At 35.1% G+C, this 21,035-nt stretch overlaps 2 protein-coding genes across 3 annotated transcripts in view; one reads left to right on the top strand and one right to left on the bottom strand.

Moving 5' to 3' along the window:
- Positions 1 to 14,211, bottom strand: part of scny (ubiquitin specific peptidase 36) — a 20,688-nt gene extending 6,477 nt beyond the window's left edge. Inside the window, exons 1-9 of one of the 2 annotated variants that reach the window (XM_027352706.2) lie at positions 14,054 to 14,211; positions 9,988 to 10,142; positions 8,614 to 8,919; positions 6,243 to 6,432; positions 5,939 to 6,115; positions 5,437 to 5,668; positions 4,777 to 5,005; positions 4,365 to 4,657; positions 2,307 to 4,207 (exon numbers count right to left, since the gene is read on the bottom strand). In XM_027352706.2, the coding sequence (XP_027208507.2) occupies positions 2,307 to 4,207; positions 4,365 to 4,657; positions 4,777 to 5,005; positions 5,437 to 5,668; positions 5,939 to 6,115; positions 6,243 to 6,432; positions 8,614 to 8,919; positions 9,988 to 10,122 (3,463 nt within the window). In that variant the 5' untranslated portion in view covers positions 10,123 to 10,142; positions 14,054 to 14,211. Of the gene's footprint in view, positions 1 to 2,306; positions 4,208 to 4,364; positions 4,658 to 4,776; positions 5,006 to 5,436; positions 5,669 to 5,938; positions 6,116 to 6,242; positions 6,433 to 8,613; positions 8,920 to 9,987; positions 10,143 to 14,053 lie in introns of those variants that run through there. The other variant, XM_070142543.1, reaches the window with a different exon arrangement.
- Positions 14,212 to 15,061: 850 nt separating this feature from the next.
- On the top strand, positions 15,062 to 20,983 carry LOC113802171 (uncharacterized). Its single transcript, XM_027352691.2, has 5 exons — positions 15,062 to 15,226; positions 15,487 to 15,725; positions 17,707 to 17,896; positions 19,087 to 19,225; positions 20,618 to 20,983. The coding sequence occupies exons 2-5, from the start codon at positions 15,637 to 15,639 to the stop codon at positions 20,677 to 20,679; spliced, it is 480 nt and encodes a 159-aa protein (XP_027208492.2). The 5' UTR covers positions 15,062 to 15,226; positions 15,487 to 15,636; the 3' UTR covers positions 20,680 to 20,983.
- The last annotated feature ends 52 nt before the right edge of the window (positions 20,984 to 21,035 follow it).

Here is a 21,035-nt window from a genome sequence, read left to right as displayed (position 1 = left end):
GATTAGGAAGAAGAAGAAGAAGAAGAAGTAGAAGATGACAATTAATATTAATATCAGATCTACTGATAAGAGCTTGAAGTAGCATTGCAGAGGCTAAAGGATACCGACAGTGAATTTCTATGCAGTGCAATAATAGTTTTCATTAAAAAAAAAAAAAAAAAAATTGCATGGTGCTCTGTGCATTAAAATACTGAAATTTTTAACACTAGATGAGGATTCCAGTTGTCTGGGTATTATCCATGGTATGGATAACATAAACATCAAGAAGTAAACGACTTGGAAATAGAGACGAGGCAGTACGCAGGAACACTGGATCCTGTGGTAGAGGAAAATTACAAAATCTTGCAGCTATATAAAATTAAAAATCCATAACTGGTTCAGACATACCACAAGCTTGGAGGTAAAATAAATTATTACAATTATAAAGAAAGAGAGTTGCCAGAGCAAAAAACACGTAAAAAGCACAAGCAGAGGAAAGTAACATACGAGTGCGACTGGTGTAAGTTAAAAGGATGAACAAATGTAGAGACTGAAGTAGCCTGAGTGATGGCCTGGAATTGGAAGCAAACACATCTTTTGGGGGCCTTACCAGAGAAAATTGGGCAGCTTTGCACAAAACTTCTAAGATCATCTCTAGAGAAAAAATACACAAAATGCTTTTTCCTTTGCTTGACACATGTGCTGAGTGAAATCTTTCCTTCCTATATCACTCAACCACAATAAAAATCAGTTCATGCATATTTATCTATAGCACACTGATAATACATCAAACAACTGTTTCCCTACTAAAATATACCAACCAAAGCACAATTCACTCCGCCTTCAGAACTTTAATACATTGGTGCCAGGTAAATATACCGTCAAATGTAGTTTCTTTTGTGAATTTGGTTTGCACATAGATGTCTCCATAAATGGTTAGCCACAATAGGGCTAATTAGTATGGCTTCATGACCTCACCTGATTTCCCCAATCCTTGAATTTTATATATTTTTTCTAATACTATCAACGTTGTTATTATTATTATGATTGTTACTAACAATACTATTATTAGCCATGTGAAAATTAAGAATATTTCTCAAAATATAGGAAAAGGGTAAGCAGGTGAGAATGGTAGGACTACTGACTCCTTTGTGATTAAGCACTTGTAGAGCCATCTACATGAAAGACAATCAATATACAAAAGAACACAATGGATATGGCATATATTTTTGCTATCCTGGCATCAGGGGGTTAAACGCAATTTCCCTAATTCATATAAGAATATATAATAAGCTTTAGTAACTAGAATTTCATCTATATTGAAAGAGTATTTCAGGGACAAAATCTACCTGACAAATTTTAGCATCATTTTTTTCTCAAATTAGTCTAATGGGTTTTCTACAGCTCTTCACACACTTTTTTACTCTTTTGTCCCTAAAAATGCATCTATATTCTATTTCAAATCAACAAAGTTAGACAATGTAAGTAGAAACAAGCGCCAAATCCAATGTCATAACAAAGTAGTAAATTATTCTAATACACATCAATGAACATGTACACTAAATATGTCAGTATTCAGAACTAAAGGTTTTAATTTCTTGTGGGATTACAGTAACAACAGCTTCTAAAACTAGAGCCTTTTGCTGTTACTCTAAAACTAGGGCTTTTTGCTATTACTGCATTCTAATAAAATATAAGAGGAATAAATTTTCTTAAAATAAGCTATTCCACTCTAAGAAAATCAACTGCTTTCAACTAAGTACCCATATTCTAACAAACTTTAACAATATTACATAAGTTTAATCATAGTGAAGTTTCTGATTAGTCACAGAACAGTGAGCAAGGCAAATAAAATCATCTATGAACAGAAAGATGTATGAGTAGCTGTCAGGCAAACGGTTCTCAAATTTCTGCAAACTATCTTATAAAAACATGAACATGAAATATGCTGAATAACTTAGAATGCCTCTTTGAACATGACTAGTAATATCCTAAACAATCTCTTGTATAAAGAAAATTTATATACAAGAAAGTCTGAAGACCTTAAAATATGTAAGCACAAATTTATATATAACTATATATTCAGAATTCCCAACATAAAAAGCACCAAATTACCAAATACACATACAAAGCTTCTTTTACAAAGACAATTTTGGGGGACCAACAAAAATACAATGGTTGAAAAACAATATTTACATCTATCAAATGACTAGGCCTATACCATAATTACAGTATGATTAAGGCTGAATATAATCACTAAAACATTTTTATCTTTAATCCACCAACCATTAGATGAAGAACAAGAATCCACTCAATGTCTGACTTACCTTTCGTGCCAAATGCAAAACTGCCTGCTCTACGCAGTTCGTCAACAACATCTGTGTCTCGACTTCCATCCCACATGCCTGTTTTGCGCTTTTCAAATTCTTTTGGGCCATCCTTTTCCCGGTCACGAATCAATGTGTGGGAGAGATCTTTCAAGCTACCATTCCAGTGAACAACATGAGCATTTGGATTGATCTTAGCCTTTCCAACTGTCTCTTTTGTTTTCTCTACCCAATGCTCAGTTCCTTCTGGATCTTCTTCACCTTCACTGGACTCGGAGTCAGATGATCCTGTGAGGGAGGAAGCTGATGCTGAGGAGGATGAGTCTAATGTGGCCTTTGGAGCTTCTCCACTATTACACAGCACACTTTTCCCCTCTTTCTTACTCTTACCACTTTTACTATTCTCTCTTTCCCCCCCATCTGCATATCCATTTTTTGTTTTCGCACTTTCATGAGTAACTCCGTTTTTTGAACTATCATGGTCACTACACTGCACGTTTTTTGACTTATCATAATTATTACTTAGTCCGTTTTTTGAAACACTAGACACAGAACCATTTTTTGCTAGGTCATTTTCACTCTTCTTATTCACCTTCATCTTGTCTTCTGGACGGCACTTCTTTGAAGGACTCGATGGTTCATTGTCATCGCGATCCCTAATCCTCTTGCTCTGAGGTGTGTCAGCTTCACTATCTACATCTCCCTTCCCCAAGGAATGACCATTCTCTAGGACATTCTGTTTGCCATTGGTTGCATTATTCTTGCATTTGCTTGGATTGTGGGATACCAAGGTGTCATTGGACAGGTCTTCCTCTGGTTCTGCCAGTTTTGCTTGACCTTCTGGGTGCTTTGATTTACTACTCTGCTGAGTTTCACTGTGTGGTGGAAGGGCCTCGGGCTGGTCATCTTCTGGGCTGTCTGGGCTGCGAGCTGAGGTAACACAGGTAAAGAGGGAGAAGATAGACTTTTTCATTGATTTGGTTGAGCGATCAGATCTTGTGCTATCTACACTAGCTTTGCTCCTTAAACTGGCTGAATCTGGCTCATCTTTCTTGTGGCTTGGCCCAGGAAGAACAGAATCATGCGAGTGTGATTTTTCAAGCTCCGGTCGCTGCCTTCTCACTGTCACTGTCCATCCCTGATGTTGGAGCTTTTCAAGTTCCTGAGGTTGATGTTTGATTTGATCATTCTTGCTACTGGTTGGCTGATCAACAACAGTAAATGAGGCAGCATGACAACCACCAGCACTGCTATTACTACTCTCGCTTGGCGAGTGCAGAGCTGCATCTGAGACAGTCCAACCCAAGTCGCTTTTTCCTTTACTACTTTCGCTACTTGTGTGGAGCTGGTTGGCACTAGTGATCACCTGAAGTGATCTGGGTAAGAACGGTGCTGTTATACCACCTTTACTGGAACTAATACTACTTTTAGCACCACTTTCACTGTCATTATTTTTACTACTCTTATTATCACTATTGGCACTCTTTTCTATGTTCTTGTTATGTAAACAACCATTCATCTTAACACCATTTTCTTTAACATTTTTCTGGTGTTCATCACATTTAGCCTTGCCATTCTGCAAGAATTTTTCTTTGTGCCCATTCATGGGCCCTCGCTTTGAGTCATCTGACTCAGACTCTTCAGAGTCATCAAGATAGGGAACTAAACTAGATAAAGGCTTCTGAGCAGCAGAATTCTTGTTAGGTGTCGATGAAGGTGGTGACGATGTGCTTAGGGATGACACAGAAGGTTTAGATGAGAAGAGAGAATTAGATGATGTTGAAGATTTTGTTCCTAGCAAAGAGGTGGTGCCAGGTTTAAGGATGATCTTGTTTGGTTTACTTGTACCATCACTTTTGCTGTTACTCTGGTTGAACTTCAAGCCAAATGAGATTTTATCCCTGTAAAAGAGCAACATTTCTTATTAACTGTAAGTAAACATAATGTTATTATTATAGATTAAAATTTTCATTCCTACAGGATAAACAGTGTATGAATACCAACCTTACCAACTTCACAAAGAAAAAAAAAAATATCTGTGTCCCTCTCACTTATTACCTTTCTTTGTGTGTTGGCAAAGGGGGCTTGTTGGGAGCTTGGTGCCCATTCTTGGTGATGGCCTCCCCCAAACTGTCAGTGACACGACCATATCCATTAGTCACTGAAGAGGCACTGTGGCTTGTGGGAAGAGGCTTGGGTATTCCATCAGAGTTTTGACGTATAAGTGCCTTTTCGGAGCTCTGACGGACAACCTGCTTTATACCAACTTGATCTTTTGGCTTGCGCACCATTTCATAGAAGAGAATATATGGATTTCGAAGGAGAGCACTCTGAACGGATATGGACCGTACCTAGAAATAAGATGAAAGTGTTCAAAATTATTACTACTAGACATTGCAACTATTTACTTGAGATTTTTAATAAGTAACAGAGATCTCACAAGACACAATACTCATTAAGTAAGACTTACCGATGAGTCATCAAATTCAAACATTGTACCACTAGATGACTCAGCAACTGCTGTGTAATGACCCCCATGCTGAGATCCTCCAATGTGTATAACCATAGAAGTCAAGCGGTATTGGTACGGGCCACTACCAGCTCCCCCTTGTTTCTGAACACCATTCACAAACCGAGAAATATCTATGGTCTTTTGGATATTTATGTGTTTGCTTATCTTACCACCGGAATAGGTGAATCTGACAAAGAAGAAAAATAAAAGTTCAATTAGTTACTGGAAATTCTACTAAAGTCAAAGAATATTTTACAGCACATCTATTACTTGAAAATACTAGTTATTCACAAATCATACATGAAAAATTGTATAATTCTTAAAACTGTACATGTATAAAAAAAAAAATAATAATAATCCTAATACTATTACCTATTATTGATGTCAATCAGGGATACTTTTTAACTTAAATTAGTTAAAGCTTTCTACTAACCAATAATCATGCAGCTTCTGATTAACATTAAATATTTAAATGCTTTCCTGTTATGGAGAGTGCTAATACTATCATGCTAACTGATAGCTAATCTATAATAGTTGCATCACTCATGAAACAATTTTTAAGAGTTAAATCATCAAAAAACAGCAAAAAAACTATAAGCTAGCTTAGATCTGCTTCACCTCTTGAGCTGTATTAAAAGAACATGTGGTGCTCGCTCTATGAGATGCCTCTTCGTCGCTGGGACCTTCTTGTGACAACGTTCACACTTGTAAGCATTGTCTGCATCCAAAGTTTCTTTCCTGAAGTGAAGGTTGAGTGCTTCATCCACACTGTTAACTGACCGAATATCCAGCACCAAGTCTTGGAAATGAGAGAAGGTTGTGGAGACATGTCGACACAATGGGCAGATGACTGGAAAATTGGAAAACAAATTCAAGTTTTTGAGATTGGTCATACATGACAGAATGAAATTTTCAGTGCAATTGAAAAGACATTCCGTTATTCAGAAAAGTTGTTTTTGGTTAAGGGAATTCAAGACAATGTCCAGAGGATATCATACCAATATCTTTTAGAAAAGCTAACAAAATCACTTAGAAACCTGATTTTTTATCATCATCAATCTACCTGAGATTCATATGCATAGGAAGCAGAAGTATTGTGTACAAAGTACACAGATCTTACCTTGCTGTCGGAGATAACCGCCAAAAATCTGGTTGAGAGGGGTAGTTTCCTTAGACCGATGATCCAGCTTAGTAGCACGTCTAAATGAAAGGTATGATTTCTCCATATGATCTAATAACAATTTGATAAATTCATGAGCATCTTCCTGGCGACCATACATCAATGTTTTGCCAATGCCTGTGTAGGAAAAGAATGCATAAATCAATCAATATAATAATAACAGTAGTTTAACACAGCAGCAACATTCCAAGTGAGTTCAATATCATATGATCTAAATAAAAGCATTCTCTTTTCTGCAACTTACTTTTCAGTTTGTGGTGAATTAGAGAAGGTTTGATAACATTATTAGACCGGTCAAGTGTTTGCCGCAATGTCCTCATCATAGCACAAACAGAACAATATGAAGCATTTGAAGAATTGGCCTCGCATCGTTGAGTGTGGTTTGAAAGATCTTCTAGTAGCCAGTTAGCCATTGCAGGGATATGGAACAGTGCCTAAAAGAAAAAGAAAACAGATGTGAGAGGGACAAATTACCATCTCACTACAATAAATGTACAAAGTATTTTTCCACTCAAAACATTTGCACAGTTTCTCCTGATACAATAATGATTTTAAAATTGCAGACCAAAGAAATACATATCAAAGAAAATATGTTTCACACACACAAAAAAATTCAAGACTACATACAAAGCAAGATGGGTGCTGTTATACACCATGACAGCCTGAATCACAACATACAAAGCCAGAAAAAGAATTCCACAAAGCTTAAAACATTCCAAGTTATTTTGTTATCAAAAAGTAGGCCAGCTGATGACAATCCACAGCTAAAATTATAAAATTAAATAAATAACACAACATACTACAATCATACATAACCTGTGAATAAAAATGTAAAGAGAAATTGTAATTTAGCATGCCTAGCCATTCAGAAGTATAACAGTCATAAAAAGACTGGACAGGAAAATTACCTACCTATTCTCTAAATCTTGCCATTCAAAAACAAACATACACATACAACCTAACCAAAACTAAAACTACCTCTATCTCTTTAATATACTTTGGAAATTTCTAACATGACAAGCTATAAACATATCTAAATACAGGAAGGTTATCTTACTACTCATTCTTCAGTCACTACCTAACAAGTTTCTGCAAGGTCTATGGTATCCCAATGAATTTCAACAACTAATATTTGAAAGACTTTAACTATGCTGTTTAGTATAGCGCATGTAATCTGATAGGTATAAGAAGGAATTATCAAACTCCAATGGACAATTTCTTAACCCAACAATGACAGGCATCTAATCAATCAGACAGCAAGATGGACAGTTGCTGACAGTTGCTGGCTTCTAATATACAAGACACTAATGTACTTGATTTACGCTTGGAAGCCACGCCATGCAGGTCTTTGCTAGCACTCACTACTATAGACATTAAGATGTTTTTAATTCAGAGGTACCTGTCATGGATGAATTAATGGCTTGGCCCACAGAGGCTTCAAAAATTGAGTCACATTCCATTCTCTAAATATATTTGATATTCCCAATAGATGTTCTAACCTAGATTTTATGAAATATATCTAAAATTCCTTCAAATGAGCTTTCATCACACATTTAGATCTATCTACTTTCATATACATATATATATATATATATATATATATATATATATATATATATATATATATATATATATATATGTATTATATATATATATATTATATATTACATAGTATATATATTATATTATATATTATATATATATATATTATATATATATTTTTATATATACATATATATATATCTATATTATATATATATATAATATATATATATGTTATATATTATATATATATATATTTCATATATATATATATATTATATATATATAATATATATATATATACATATAATATATATATATATATATTATATATATATATATTATATATATATATTTTATATATATATATTTTATATATATATATATATATATATATATATATATATATATATATATATATATATATATATATATATATATATATATATATATATATATATATATATATACATATACATATAAATATACATATACATTCCTACAGATATATATACAATATATATGTGTTATCATACTTATGCCTTGGCATAGGTATCTATACACAAATTTGCATGAGATAATACATGTACAAGTGCCCATACATTTGCATATAATTATGTAGGCCTATAACAGTATTTACATACTTATAGGTTTATACCTACAGAGGTATAAACACATTACCACCTAACCCCATGTAACCCTATCTTCTTCTTTTTTAATGAAGCCGTACATTTTCATGAATTTCTTGAAATGCTGATTAGGAAAGGGTATTTTCTCATACATGACAGAAAATAAATTAAAGGTAGGAGGTTATGCCGACTTCCAAAAGCACTTATGAACACTCTTACAATAGAGGATGCTAAAAAGAAAATAGTATTCATACACAGAAAAGGTAGTCCAATAAGTTCAAAATCACATTTTACCAGAAATGATTACAAAAACATAAAAGCATGATATTATATCTCAAAACATACTTACCATAAAACAACTCATACTTTACTCCTTGTCTAGTACCCACAAACCTTCATCGCACTCACACATTCCTCTACGTACTCGTTCCACATCCCTCTCACCTGTAGTGAGGAGTTCATGTAGCAGGTGTTGCCCAAATTAACCATGCCTGCACCAGGGGGAAAGGTCTTCCTCCATCCCAACGTAACCTTGTCTCTTGACCACAGCACAAACTTGGGGTCGTCTAGCTGGTCCTCCTTCGCCGCAGAGGACTGCTTGTGGTGCTGGGCATGGGCCATGCTACCTGGTGGAGAGTCGGGAGTGGTGGTGGCGCTGGCTGTCAGGTTCACATATTTGGTCTTGAGTGAGGTTAGCACCATAGACTGCTGGGTGCCCACACGGTCATACTCAACATGGTTCAGCAGTACCTACATGGTAAATATAAACCAGTGCAATATAAAGCCAACAAATATTACATTCACAAACATCTGTACTTGATCTGGAGAAGTTGGCCATTGCTGATGCTGCTTCTTCCACAAATTATGGGTGGCTCTTTTTTATAATTCCAAGCAAATCATTATTTAGAAAATCAATTAAGGAGACTCAATGACAGTGCATTAATAAGCAATGTAATTAAAAGAAGGCAAATTGAACAGTAAAACAAAAACCAACTTCAGTGCATTAAAACAATCCAATATCATAAAAAATATATATAATGAAGCACTAAATTAAAGTGAACTTTTGATTATCAAATTATAATACTCTTAATGTTCAAACATAATATAAAATTTGCTTAAAATAAATGAAAGATCAATGTTATAAAATTAACCGTACTAAAGTAAATAATAAAATGTATGGCAAATAAGAACCTTGCTTCGCATAAGACTGAAGACTTCAAGACTTCACTCATAATAGAGCAATTTTTTTCTTCTTTTCATTACCACTAAGATATCTTTGAATATCCTCTGCTAAAGTATTAAAACTATTTCATAGTGATTTTTTTTTTTCTTTCAAAATATATCCTCCTGAATTAACAAAAAATATTGGAACTTTTTCTTCTGTAGCTGAATTTTCAAACATTGAAAATAATCCGAAAAGCTATTTGCATAAAGATGAAAAACATTATTTTCAATCATTATTGTGTCACAAAATCAAAAAATCTGATTCTGACACAAAAGTTCCTCATGATCCAGTTCCGCAGGTATTTTATACACGAGACAAATAGCATATTATAGGATCTTTAAAGCATTGTTTAATCATTTTCATAATTTGCTGATGTCAAGATCACAGCAACTAAGCTTTATAAAAGTGATATTACCAAGCTTAATCACCTGTCACCTTGAAACTTATTTCCTGTAAAACCAATTCTTAATTATGCTTAAACAAACCAAGCAGTAATTATCTAGGGTTCTGGCCAATAGGAAAATATATGCAACAATTCCAATCTATGATGTGATCCCTGGATTAGTCCTGAATGACCTGTACAACACCCTTACCTGTTTACTAGAGGCGACCAGCTGATCCTCTATGTGGTTTTTCTTGTGAAGTGAGGACGGGGCTGTGTCCGCAGGTTTGTGTTGGAAAGCAGACTGCAGCGCCGCCCCTATCACCTCGGCTGATGATGCAGGCATTACACGCTGTACATTCCCACCTGAAAACAATAACCAAAATATTGCAGATCATATAACTTTACTGTTATGCTGTAGAATAACCCTTCCTAACTATAGCTTACCAGTTATCCATTTTGATTTGCACAACTTTGTAAACACCACATAACACAATATGAGATAACAGATTAGGAACATTGTGGAATTACAGAATTCAAGATTTCTTCATGATTCTCGTCCAAATTCACACTTATTTCAGATAACAGATCTTCATATCTTATCAAATGTTGATGACATAAAATTATACACGCAGCTAAGATTAGATACCGATAACATGGACAGATGATGGCTGATGTAAAGATCGAGATCATACATCCAACGCCTGAATATCAATCCTAAAGAAATAAATAGCTCCCACAAATGATCCCAAATTCCAAAATGAGTCCTTAGCTCCTATTAAGTCATCTCTTGTTTATCACAGTAAGAAGTCTAATTAAAAAAAAATAAGGCATCAATATGGTAAAAAATTAAGAAAAAATATAAACAGATTTTGTAGCCAGACTTTAAGATAGAAAGAAATGATGAAGCTAAGTAAAAAACTCATATCAACTTGAGCAGCTCACAGACTAATGCAAAGCATTTAAATTGCACTGTATATATCACAGTCTCAGACAATCACGCTATACATGATAAATATCCCATGGAATCAATGAATTCTAAGATTGATCTCCTATGACACATCTGCTGTATACTGACAATAAAATGTATTTCCTTTAAATAATTAATGCAAGTGATGATGACACAAATAATTGAGGGGTTTATCACTAAATAAGCAACCATTCCATGCACCATTTTGCCAAAATTTATAAGGCAGAGGCTTTTTCTCAGAATTAGAAAAAAATAAAAAGAAGCCACAAAACTACTTTCTCTAATGCAACTATCACAAAAGCAAGACATATTTGAATCTGATTTATCAGTCCAATATACTTTGCCCAAAATTAAAGGTACCAGTTGTTATTCTTACTTTTTGTGCATTACACAAGATAGAACTAATTTTAGATGATATTGTTAAATCATTCATTTTACTTGAGATTATATTAAATAAAAAAACTGTACTTAAGATCTTGCAAAGAATTACTTTTATATTATAAAATCTGACCATATATACAAACATGCTTTTACTTTTTTGGAATTGCTCTCCATTTCTACATGTATAAGCAATAGAAAAATGGTTTTGCCATTACCATTTGTAATTCTGAAGCAAATAGATATCATGCATACAACATTAATAAAAAAATTAAGGAAACACATTACACTAGTGTTCTTATAAAATACTTATCCCACAGGCCCTAATATTTAAAACAACCATAGCAATTATCATAATATAAATTTTTCAGGAAATCTATGCATTATCAGTATCAACAAATCTCATATAGCCGAGACTTGTTGTCTACGTACAGGGCACTAGTGTTAGTCTGCAGAAAAAATACAGATTGTATTAACAGAAATGTTGCAGATTTGACTGGTGCAGTCTCAGGGTCAATGCAAAACCCAATAACCTACACTGAATATATTCTGACATAAGAACTTCTGAAACACCAAGGTGATTCATCATTAAATAGGTAACCATTACAAGGTCAATCTTGTCAAAAAGGATATGGCAGAAGTTTTTAGGACTTTGCAGGACCCACAACAAGTTGCACACAGTATGAACATTACTCATCACCCATTTACAGGCATGTTAAGAGGGAAAAACAAACTTGTATAGGTCTTTCACTACATCTTAGTTTTTACATTCTTCAGATCTGATTTCACTCTAATTATGCAAACGATGAAAGTCAAAATTGGTCTCACATCCAAGTGGACACAGGACATGTTTGTAGAGAAGCATACATACTAAGCCATGGAATGATGCGATAGGGTAGCCAGTTACTTTCCACCTAAAACTTTGACTTCAGCATGCTGATGTCAGCTTAACACCCTGCTGACAGGCATGGCTATAGCCATCATGGAAAGCCTACCCTTCATGACAGGGACGTTTACACGCCTCATGACTCCATCCCACGAGTGAACAGGAAGAGCCAGTTATACATAGCAAATGCTCAACTGGAAAGGCTAGATGGTTGCCAGCAGTCGTCAGAATGGGTACCACAGAAAATTCTGGCACCATCAGTGTAGGGTTAACAGTACTTACTCAAAGCTGAGTTGGCTGCAACTAGGCATGAACCCAAGACCTTGCAATTGCAGAACCAGCATTCTAACACTGACCTATGCCACTATTAATAATGTAATACATGATTTCTGCATACAAGAACTACTAATTTTGGTTTGTGCATTTCAGATACCTAATTTTTTAGTGCTGACAATAGTAAATGTTTGGTTTTACACAGCTATCCAACCTTACAATTATCATTTCTTGTTTTAATAATCAACAGTGTAATATGTGTGATCTGTTGATGTATTCCAATGCAAATGATTTAAGTGAAAGTATTGGTCTCAATTACTATGGAGACTCCAGGGGGATCCAAAAACAATATAGTACAATCAAGAAACCTTCCTAACCAGGGGCTTTGCCCCTAGACATCTACCCTATCAATTTATTTCTATATTGGGGGCTCTACCCCTGCACCCCTACCCAAATGTTGTGGACATTCTCAGCACAGTATTTGTTACAACCTATTTTCTTCATTTCTGATGTTATCTCTACTTGTGCAGATTATTTAATGTATCAGAGAGTACATTTACTTCCTTTTCTTTTAGGTAGTATCATTAGATTTTCATTATTTTAGTGTAGTCCATATGTAAATGTGTACTAAAGTAATACATATTTCTCAACTTTCTTTTTATCAACTTGAGGAGGAAATTCTATTGATGAAGTTTCTTATTATTATTATTCTCTTTATTAAGGGCAAGATTTACCTTGTACCATATGGCTGTGTGAAACTGAAACAATACCCAGACAATACACAGATTCCTTGAATTATTACCATGACAAGTTAATATCACAGTTAATATTTACAGTATGGATGCACTATTCTTCTAAAGGACAAAAAATTGCAGTTGTTGGTACAAGGAATAATCTGAAGACATGAACGGTGACACCACAAATTAAGGAAAAAGATCAATGAAAGCACTGCTCTCAGCTTAAGTCTACTGAGTGCTCCTGAGGTTCAGTCCTATCTTACTGGGCATACCAAGGTGAAGACAATAATTTCCCGGGGGTATTGGGGGCAGAGCCCCCTTTCAACCCTACCCTCGGGTCATGTAGTCACGGCAACTTAGATTGATGAATATATTTTTTGATGTGGAGTTGAGGACTTAGTGTTGCGAGTGCATCCATACTGTTAAGAATTGCCAATATTACTTTAAAATAACCTTGACTTGAGTTGCAATGCAGCACTCATGGCTTGATTGCAGGTTGACATTTGCAATATTTTGACTACCACCAAATTTTAAGCCAAAATCATGAATACAACCTTGAAATAATTGACAAAACCAATAAATAATATATGATCCTAAAAGCCATTAGAGGTTAACCCTCACAATACTTCAACCCTCATCAATTCCCTTTTTCCTCCTCTGTTGCACTTCAGTTTCAAGCCAAGTTAATGAGTACAATCCCAAAGAACGAGAATCAGATTTAAAAATAACTCAAAATGCCAAAACCCACGTGAGGGTACTGGAAGCACCTCACACCACCTACTACCACACCAATCCCACTTGGAAGAAACCCAATACTCGACATCCCACGCACTCTAAACTTTCCCTAGATCTTGCAGGAAACTCGCCTAATTAAACCCTAGATCCTTAACCTCGAGCTTAACTCCAACACCTGCTGCCAAAACGTGGGTCAAGACTCGGCCCTTGACAGGATCCATGTTGTATAGCCATTACTCCATATTTCACCGTCTCAACTCATATATCTTTTATTTCATCACTTCTTAGGTCCACTCACCATCAAGAATAGATCTCTGTCGAGAGGAAAAGGGATCCCGGAGACGAAATTCGAGACGAAAAAGGCAATATTCCTCGTTAATTCCGGTAGCGCAGAGGAAGAGTAAACACACGAGCGGCGCATTGGTGTTTCAGCGACTCAGAGTCTGGCGTTTATACTTTAAATGTCCTATTGCGGGTAAATATTTTTTCTGTACTTTGAAGAGAGGAATTATATTTTTGAGATCTGAGAATACACATCAGTATCTTGATTTCTAGAACATAGACTGGAATTACTTGTTATTTTCCGGCCACAATAGGCACCTGAATTCCCAAGGGGTTAACTTTCATTGCTCGATGCATCGCTGTGAGAGTATCATATAGGAGCCGTATGTGATTCTGACCTTTCGAGAAACATCAACACTAGAAGATTTCATACGGTTATATATGTAAATTAGTTTTCCGTTTCCTCTTAGATTTAATTTGTATCAAAAAAAGAAAAAAAGAAACAATAGATGCCGTGAACTAATTTTCTCGAGCATGCTATTTTTACATGCAATATGATGAGACTCGCAGTTTAGGATCCGATCTTCTAGAATCGTCTTCTCGAAGGCACTTGATCCTTCGACGAACTTCCCTCCGAAAAAAAACTATTTACAAACCACTTACAAATAGAATAATATAGAAAACCACAGCGGATGCTCTATTATCCTCATAGCCTAATATAACGAACAGCAGTATTGCAAACAACACCGGGAAATTATCCAGCATAAAAGCAGCACCCCAGTTCAACCAACAACATTGAATAATTGCGCCCTAAAAAATCCAAAATTCTAAAAATTCCAATTCGAACGCTCGAAGGCCCTCATTCTCGTAACAAACAAGAAATTGTTAATAAAATATTCTAATAAAAATTTCTTCGAAAAACTAAAGATAAAAAATCCACTGCAATGCTCTAATACCCTTTACGTCAAAATAAGGATGAGGGATAAACAAGATGGAAACAACTTTCCACGGAATTCGTCTGCTAATTCCTTGCTCAAAACACAACTGTCTGTAGCAGAATAAAGTTGGCTAAAATACAGAGAAATAAACGATGGATATTGCTCTATCTTCACCACCGGAACAGCAGTTTATTGTGTGGTGTTCATTATCAAACAATTACTGTGCATTGGTATGACCGAAGCGCTGTCAGGTAGAAAAGTCGGGAATTCCGGTTTAACGCCGAAATAATCGACGGCAGACGATAAAATAACTTTGTTATAGCATTCTTATCATCAGTGTAAAAACATGATGTCGATAGCATAATCAGTACTTATTGATATTTTTCATCATGCAATGTCGAGTATTGAAATATTGCAATAAACATTTTCCTTGCTTTGAATATCATTATTATCTAAGTAAAATGACGTATTAGTTGTACAGGATTATCATTGTAAGATTATTTCAACCCAGAATACCAGAGTATGACCACGAGAGGATTGCATTTGGAAATAATTAAGAGAAAACAAATCGGAATTGAGCGCACGGCAGCCTCCTCGACTCGACCTCGTTAAAGCAAACAACAACAACAAACAGCTTCTTCCGACCCTTCACCGCAGTGCCATGGCGACCCTCACACGAGTCTCCCGCAGGTTCATAGGCACCGCAATCCCTGTTAAACTGGGGTGGAATCCTGCCGCTTCTACCGAAAGGTCAGTGGGATTCAGATAGGACACTTCGACTTTAAGGCTCATTAAAGAAAAAAAAAGATATCTCCGGTTGCAGGACTTTTTGGGTTCTGGTAACGGGGGAGGAAAAAAAGAGATAAAGGTTTGATTATGCGATATCAGTGTTATGATTTCTTAATCAAGGTCACTACGGTTTTAAACTTTTGTTTCATTTTCTTGAACAAGAATATCATGAAGCGTTTGGAAAGTTTGTTGAGTTTTGTTCGTGATGTTTTTTTCCTCTTTTCTGTCATACTTCTAAGACATTATTTGTTGAATAATTCTTTGCTATTTATCATTTTTATATTTGATGATTGGCCATCATAAGATTGTAGAGATGCATGAAATTAACAATACATTCTTTTAAATGAAGTTAGGTAATACTTAACAGGGGCGGATCCATGATTCCTGGAAGGGGAAGTGCACAAATGGAGGTCAAAGTCCAGTCACAACTGCCAATTTCGTCAACTGCATTTCAGGAGGTTTTAAGGCCACAGAATTATTCAATACATGTGTGTACCAGAAGCCAGAGACTACTGAGCTTCTGGAATAACAAGGGCACATCTACTAGTCAGTGATTACTGCATGAGTATTGCTGTTTTGTTCAAAAGCTTTAGTTAAAAAGAAATTGCCCCCAAAATAGTGGGGGTATGCACCAGGTGTACCCCCCTTGAATCAACACCTACTCAGCACTACAAAGATTAAAGCGAATGAAGGCTACAAGTGCAATCAGATATTAGACAGGATATTGGTATGAGTATTCAGTTTGACACAGGCACAGACTCACAAACCTGCAAGATAGAGTTTTTAGATCTCAAGACTGATGTATTTACATAGTAGTAGTGTGTTAGCCTTTGCTGGAGCACAAATTTAGTGATCTCATGTTGCTTCATTAATCCTCTTTAGACATTTTTTGTTTGGGAGATGTTAATTGTTTTATTGTCATTTAAAAGTTATATGATTATGATTGTTACTCTTTTGTTATATGATTGGATATGTCAAGTATGATAATTTATAGAAATGCTAATTTTGTAGAATTAACAAATATCACACATCTTTGGTGGTGTTACAGTATATGGATAGTTTGAAATTATTTTTGGATGATGATATAATGATTCATCATTAGTTTTCAGAATCACAAATAAAGTTTATTGTTGATCAGATATTTTGACATGATAAGAATAGCTTTACCTACTCATGCTAGGATGACATCCTACAATGTCAGAATAACTTCTTCACATCATGTGTGGTTAAGGCTGTTTTAAGTTGTGCAAGCTAAGCAGTTTTCTGCTTGTTTGGCACTGATTGCATTTGTTGAGAAGCCGAAAGTAGATTTTGTTTTTTTCAAGCCTTACTAATTAACAAGTTATTTATACCTCATTAAAAGTTTAGAGGTGATTTTATTTTTCCTGTGCTTATAATTTTTCCCTAGAGAAGTTGATTTTTCATGCACCCAGATGTGTGGTACAGTATGGGGCTCCTATTGTAATTGGGTTGAGATTTTTCCTTTAATTCTGGCAAAAAAATAATTGTTGAGATGCACTTTTGAAATGCCCTTTCTGTGCAAGTAGAGTAGGTGATGTTTATGTCAACATTAAGGGGAAAAAAATGAGGGGCTATACTGAATTCTTGAGTTACTTGCATCTGAAATTGGTTAAAGAGTTAATTAATTTTAAAAAATCCTCATTTTCAGTAGACTAGAAATGGTTATTTTTTGTCTTTATTCCTTTTCATGTATGTTTTCAATTGTAGCAAAAAGCATGTTATTGAATAGGTATTTATTTTTTAAGCATTAGTACATTGTAATCCTAGAATGATCAACAGATAATATTTCAAAGCTTATCAAGTCATCGTCTTTAACAGTCACACTTTCTGAATGGTAACCTCTCATTTTTTGGCTTTCATAGGAAATAAGATAATTAATTTGTATTATGAAAGCAATCAGTCCTTTTTCACTTCTTTCCAGATTTCACCACACTGTGGGTTATACAGCATCAAAAGTAAATAAATATGTGTTATGGCAAAGTTTCCCTCGAACTGTGATGAATAATAACAGCTTCTGCACAGAAGGAAGTCTAACACAGGCGGAGATAAAACGAGCAGTTGACAATATATCTGAGAAATTCACAGAAGCCATGGAACTTATGAATGATGCGGTTAGTAGTAAGCAGAAATTATAATTTCAAAGTAATTAATTTATCTGTCATTTTATACTTTTTCTATATGTTTTCTGTTCTTAGTATTCAAAAAGTAGTCTAAGGCCCATAAAAACTTGTAAGCAATACTTTGCTTTGGTTTGGTAATTTCATTCAGCTGCTGGCAAGGGCTTTTCACTGGTTTGCTTGTCAGACTTGTCTGATAGTGAGCTTTATCACTCCAGCATTATCTTTTCAATAAAAAGGTGCTTTAATATTATTTATATGTATCAGATACTAGACATTTTTTCAAGTTCTATTATAGTCAGTCAAGTATTTGCTGAATTGACAACTAGAATGTAGATCCAGTGTAGAGCTTTGGTACATCTTGATTTAACCCGCTAAGTGTTTCTCACGTCACATGCCATGCTTGCGTTGGGTATGCCCAGAGGTTTCTCATGTCACATGATGTTTTACAAATATATGGCTTTTACGCTAATTATTTGCCTTGCATGGACAGTAATTAGTTGCCTGGGAGTGCCAAGCGTGTTTTCCTAGAAGATGCAGGAATTCTGGGTACTCTCCTGCCGCCAGAGCTGCCCTTGTTGTCATGGCGGGTAGACGCCGCCAATCCCTAGATATACCCAGCAATCATTTATTGGTTTCACGCGAAGATGATGAATTTATTGATGATGAGGGGGACTCTGATAGTGACAACCCTCTAGATCATAATGTTAAAAATAGGGATTATGTAATTGGCAAAGGTTATTCTGAGAGCAAGGAAAGCAATGATGATGAGCATGACGTGCCCTTTGCCACCACCCTGTATTTATGTTATTTGTACGATTTTGTTTTGAAAATGAGTTCATTCAATTTATGTATATAGTTTTATGGAATAAACTAATGGTTTCATGTAAAATATGCTGGAAGATAGCATGTCAGAAGCGAAGGGAGATGAAGTGGCAAAAGCAGGGATGGGGTAGTCCTGGTCTGGCAGCCTAGCACGGGGATTTAAAAATGGCATTTTGACCTCTTTTAACGTTTTCATTTGTGTTTCATGGTTAATTTGGGGTTGTTTGGGCTAAGAAAAAGAAATCAATTTTTTGTAAACCTCTGGGGGTACCCTATATGTAAAATAATGTAACACTTAACGGGTTAAGGAATTTATTCCCATCATAGTTTGTAAACATATAATTTATCTGCATATACAGAGATCATCAGCAGGGACTGTATATTTCTCGGAAGATATGGAAGATACCACAGCACAAGTACAGGAAACCCTTCAAGATTATCATGCGCTACTAGAAAGACTAACAGAAAAACAGAAGAAACAGGTCATACAATCAATAGGTAAGAAACTATAACACTGATTTTTCCCAACAGTTGATCATTAAGCATACATTATCTCTCTCTCTCTCTCTCTCGCTCTCTCTCTCTCTCTCTCTCTCTCTCTCTCTCTCTCTCTCTCTCTCTCTCTCTCTCTCTCTCTTTCTCTCTCTCTCTCTCTCTCTCTCTGTCTCGCTCGCTCTCGCTCTCTCTCTCTCTCTCTCTCTCTCTCTCTCTCTCTCTCTCTCTCTCTCTCTCTCTCTCTCTCTCTCTCTCTCTCTCTCTCTCTCTCTCTCTCTCTCATATTTTGCCGAGAGAAAGTGAGAGTGTCAGTATGAGAGTGAGAGTGAAAATGAATGGTGAGTGAGAATGAGTGGAGAGTGATGAGTGGTGTGTGAGTAGTGAGTGAAAGAATGAGTGTGTGACTGATTGTGTGTGTCTAATTTATATATTATCTTTGTATTTCTTTGTATGAAAATCTTGATTTTTTTTTCCTTCTTAAAAGGGTAACATGAAAGCAGGATTTGTACAGCTTTCTTTACAAATGAAAAAGAGAAAGTATTGAGCTTTAATTATGGTTGATGGTTACAAAGCAAAATAAATGTGTTTGACATCAAAGTTCATGTAGCACTATAGAACGTTGTAGTAGTGAAGAAGGTAAAGAGAGGTTAGTTGATGATTAAATGTGCTACACATTGTCATAAAGCAGTTCAGGATAGTATGGTATTAAAAGGGGCAAAGAGTGGTGATGGTAAAGAGGGTGAGAGCTTTATTTACCAAACCATAACTATTGGCAAGGTTTGTCAAACAAGTCTTGATAGATATCTATTTCATGTATTTTTACATCTGCTAAGGAGGTAATGTTTTTGGTAGCGTTGGTTAGTTTGTTTGGTAGTTGGTTAGGAGGATAACTAAAAAAGTTGAGAACAAATTTGTATGAAATTTTTACCTGAAGTTTGTCTTAGCCTAACTTATGCCATTGAATTTTTGTGGTGATCCAGATCCAGGAATTTAAATAATTATTGCATCAGTTACCCCTATTGTCTGGGCAATTGGGTTAAATATTAGTATCATCATCATTACTTTTATTACCTCTGCCAAAGAAGTTATGTTTATGGACATCACCAGTGTACTTAAGAAAGAGGTGATTTTAATGTAATTCTTCAAGTGTGAATATTTTTATTGTATCAGCGACCCTATTGCCTTGGCGTAGGTGTGCACTCTCTGAGTGCTTCTTGTAAAATTTACTATTACTTTAAATCTTCTTTTGGGTATACTTCAAATCATCTTTAGCTATAAAAAGTCTAGTGCATTAATTCCCTGCCTGCTTACAGTAAATTGTACATGCACAATCCTTGTGATTCTTAAAACCTTAATTCTTGGATGCTATATTAATATAATATATTTACTTTTTAGGTCTGAAAATGGAAGAGCTCAAGGCACAGATGTCATTACTTCAAGACCTAGCCAGAGAATAAGTAACTGAAAAGTATGCCTTTCCAATTAGTTTGCTATATATGCAAAAGTTCTAGTATGGTTTAAATTTCTATAAAGAAATGTCGATCTCTTATTTCTTGAGAAGCATTTAGTGCCATGTATTTTTCTTTAAATATGAAACTAGAGGGTACAGGATGAAAGCACATTGCTATTTTTTTTCCTCATTATTATTATTGTTGTTATTATTTGCTGAAAAGACTATACATGTTCTCTTGTCAAAATATATATACATACTTATTTTTCAAGGAAAATGTACAGCAGTCAAATATAGACATGTTTTTGTAAGTTGTGTATCTGTTATCTCCTATAAGTATACATTAAAGAAACTTACTAGAAC

The sequence above is a fragment of the Penaeus vannamei genome, chromosome 29 (assembly GCF_042767895.1).
Source record: "Penaeus vannamei isolate JL-2024 chromosome 29, ASM4276789v1, whole genome shotgun sequence".
Lineage (NCBI taxonomy): Eukaryota > Metazoa > Arthropoda > Malacostraca > Decapoda > Penaeidae > Penaeus > Penaeus vannamei.
Note: the sequence above shows the minus strand (reverse complement) of the source record. Positions and strands in the feature narration are given on the sequence as shown.

What these genes read in the sequence shown, in the direction of transcription:
- LOC113802171 (XM_027352691.2), top strand. Translation starts at nt 15,637, where the DNA reads ATGGCGACCCTCACACGAGTCTCCCGCAGGTTCATAGGCACCGCAATC. An exon ending in CCTGCCGCTTCTACCGAAAG is followed by an intron (nt 15,726 to 17,706) that starts GTCAGTGGGATT and finishes ACTTCTTTCCAG; the next exon opens with ATTTCACCACACTGTGGGTT. An exon ending in ACAGGTCATACAATCAATAG is followed by an intron (nt 19,226 to 20,617) that starts GTAAGAAACTAT and finishes TTTACTTTTTAG; the next exon opens with GTCTGAAAATGGAAGAGCTC.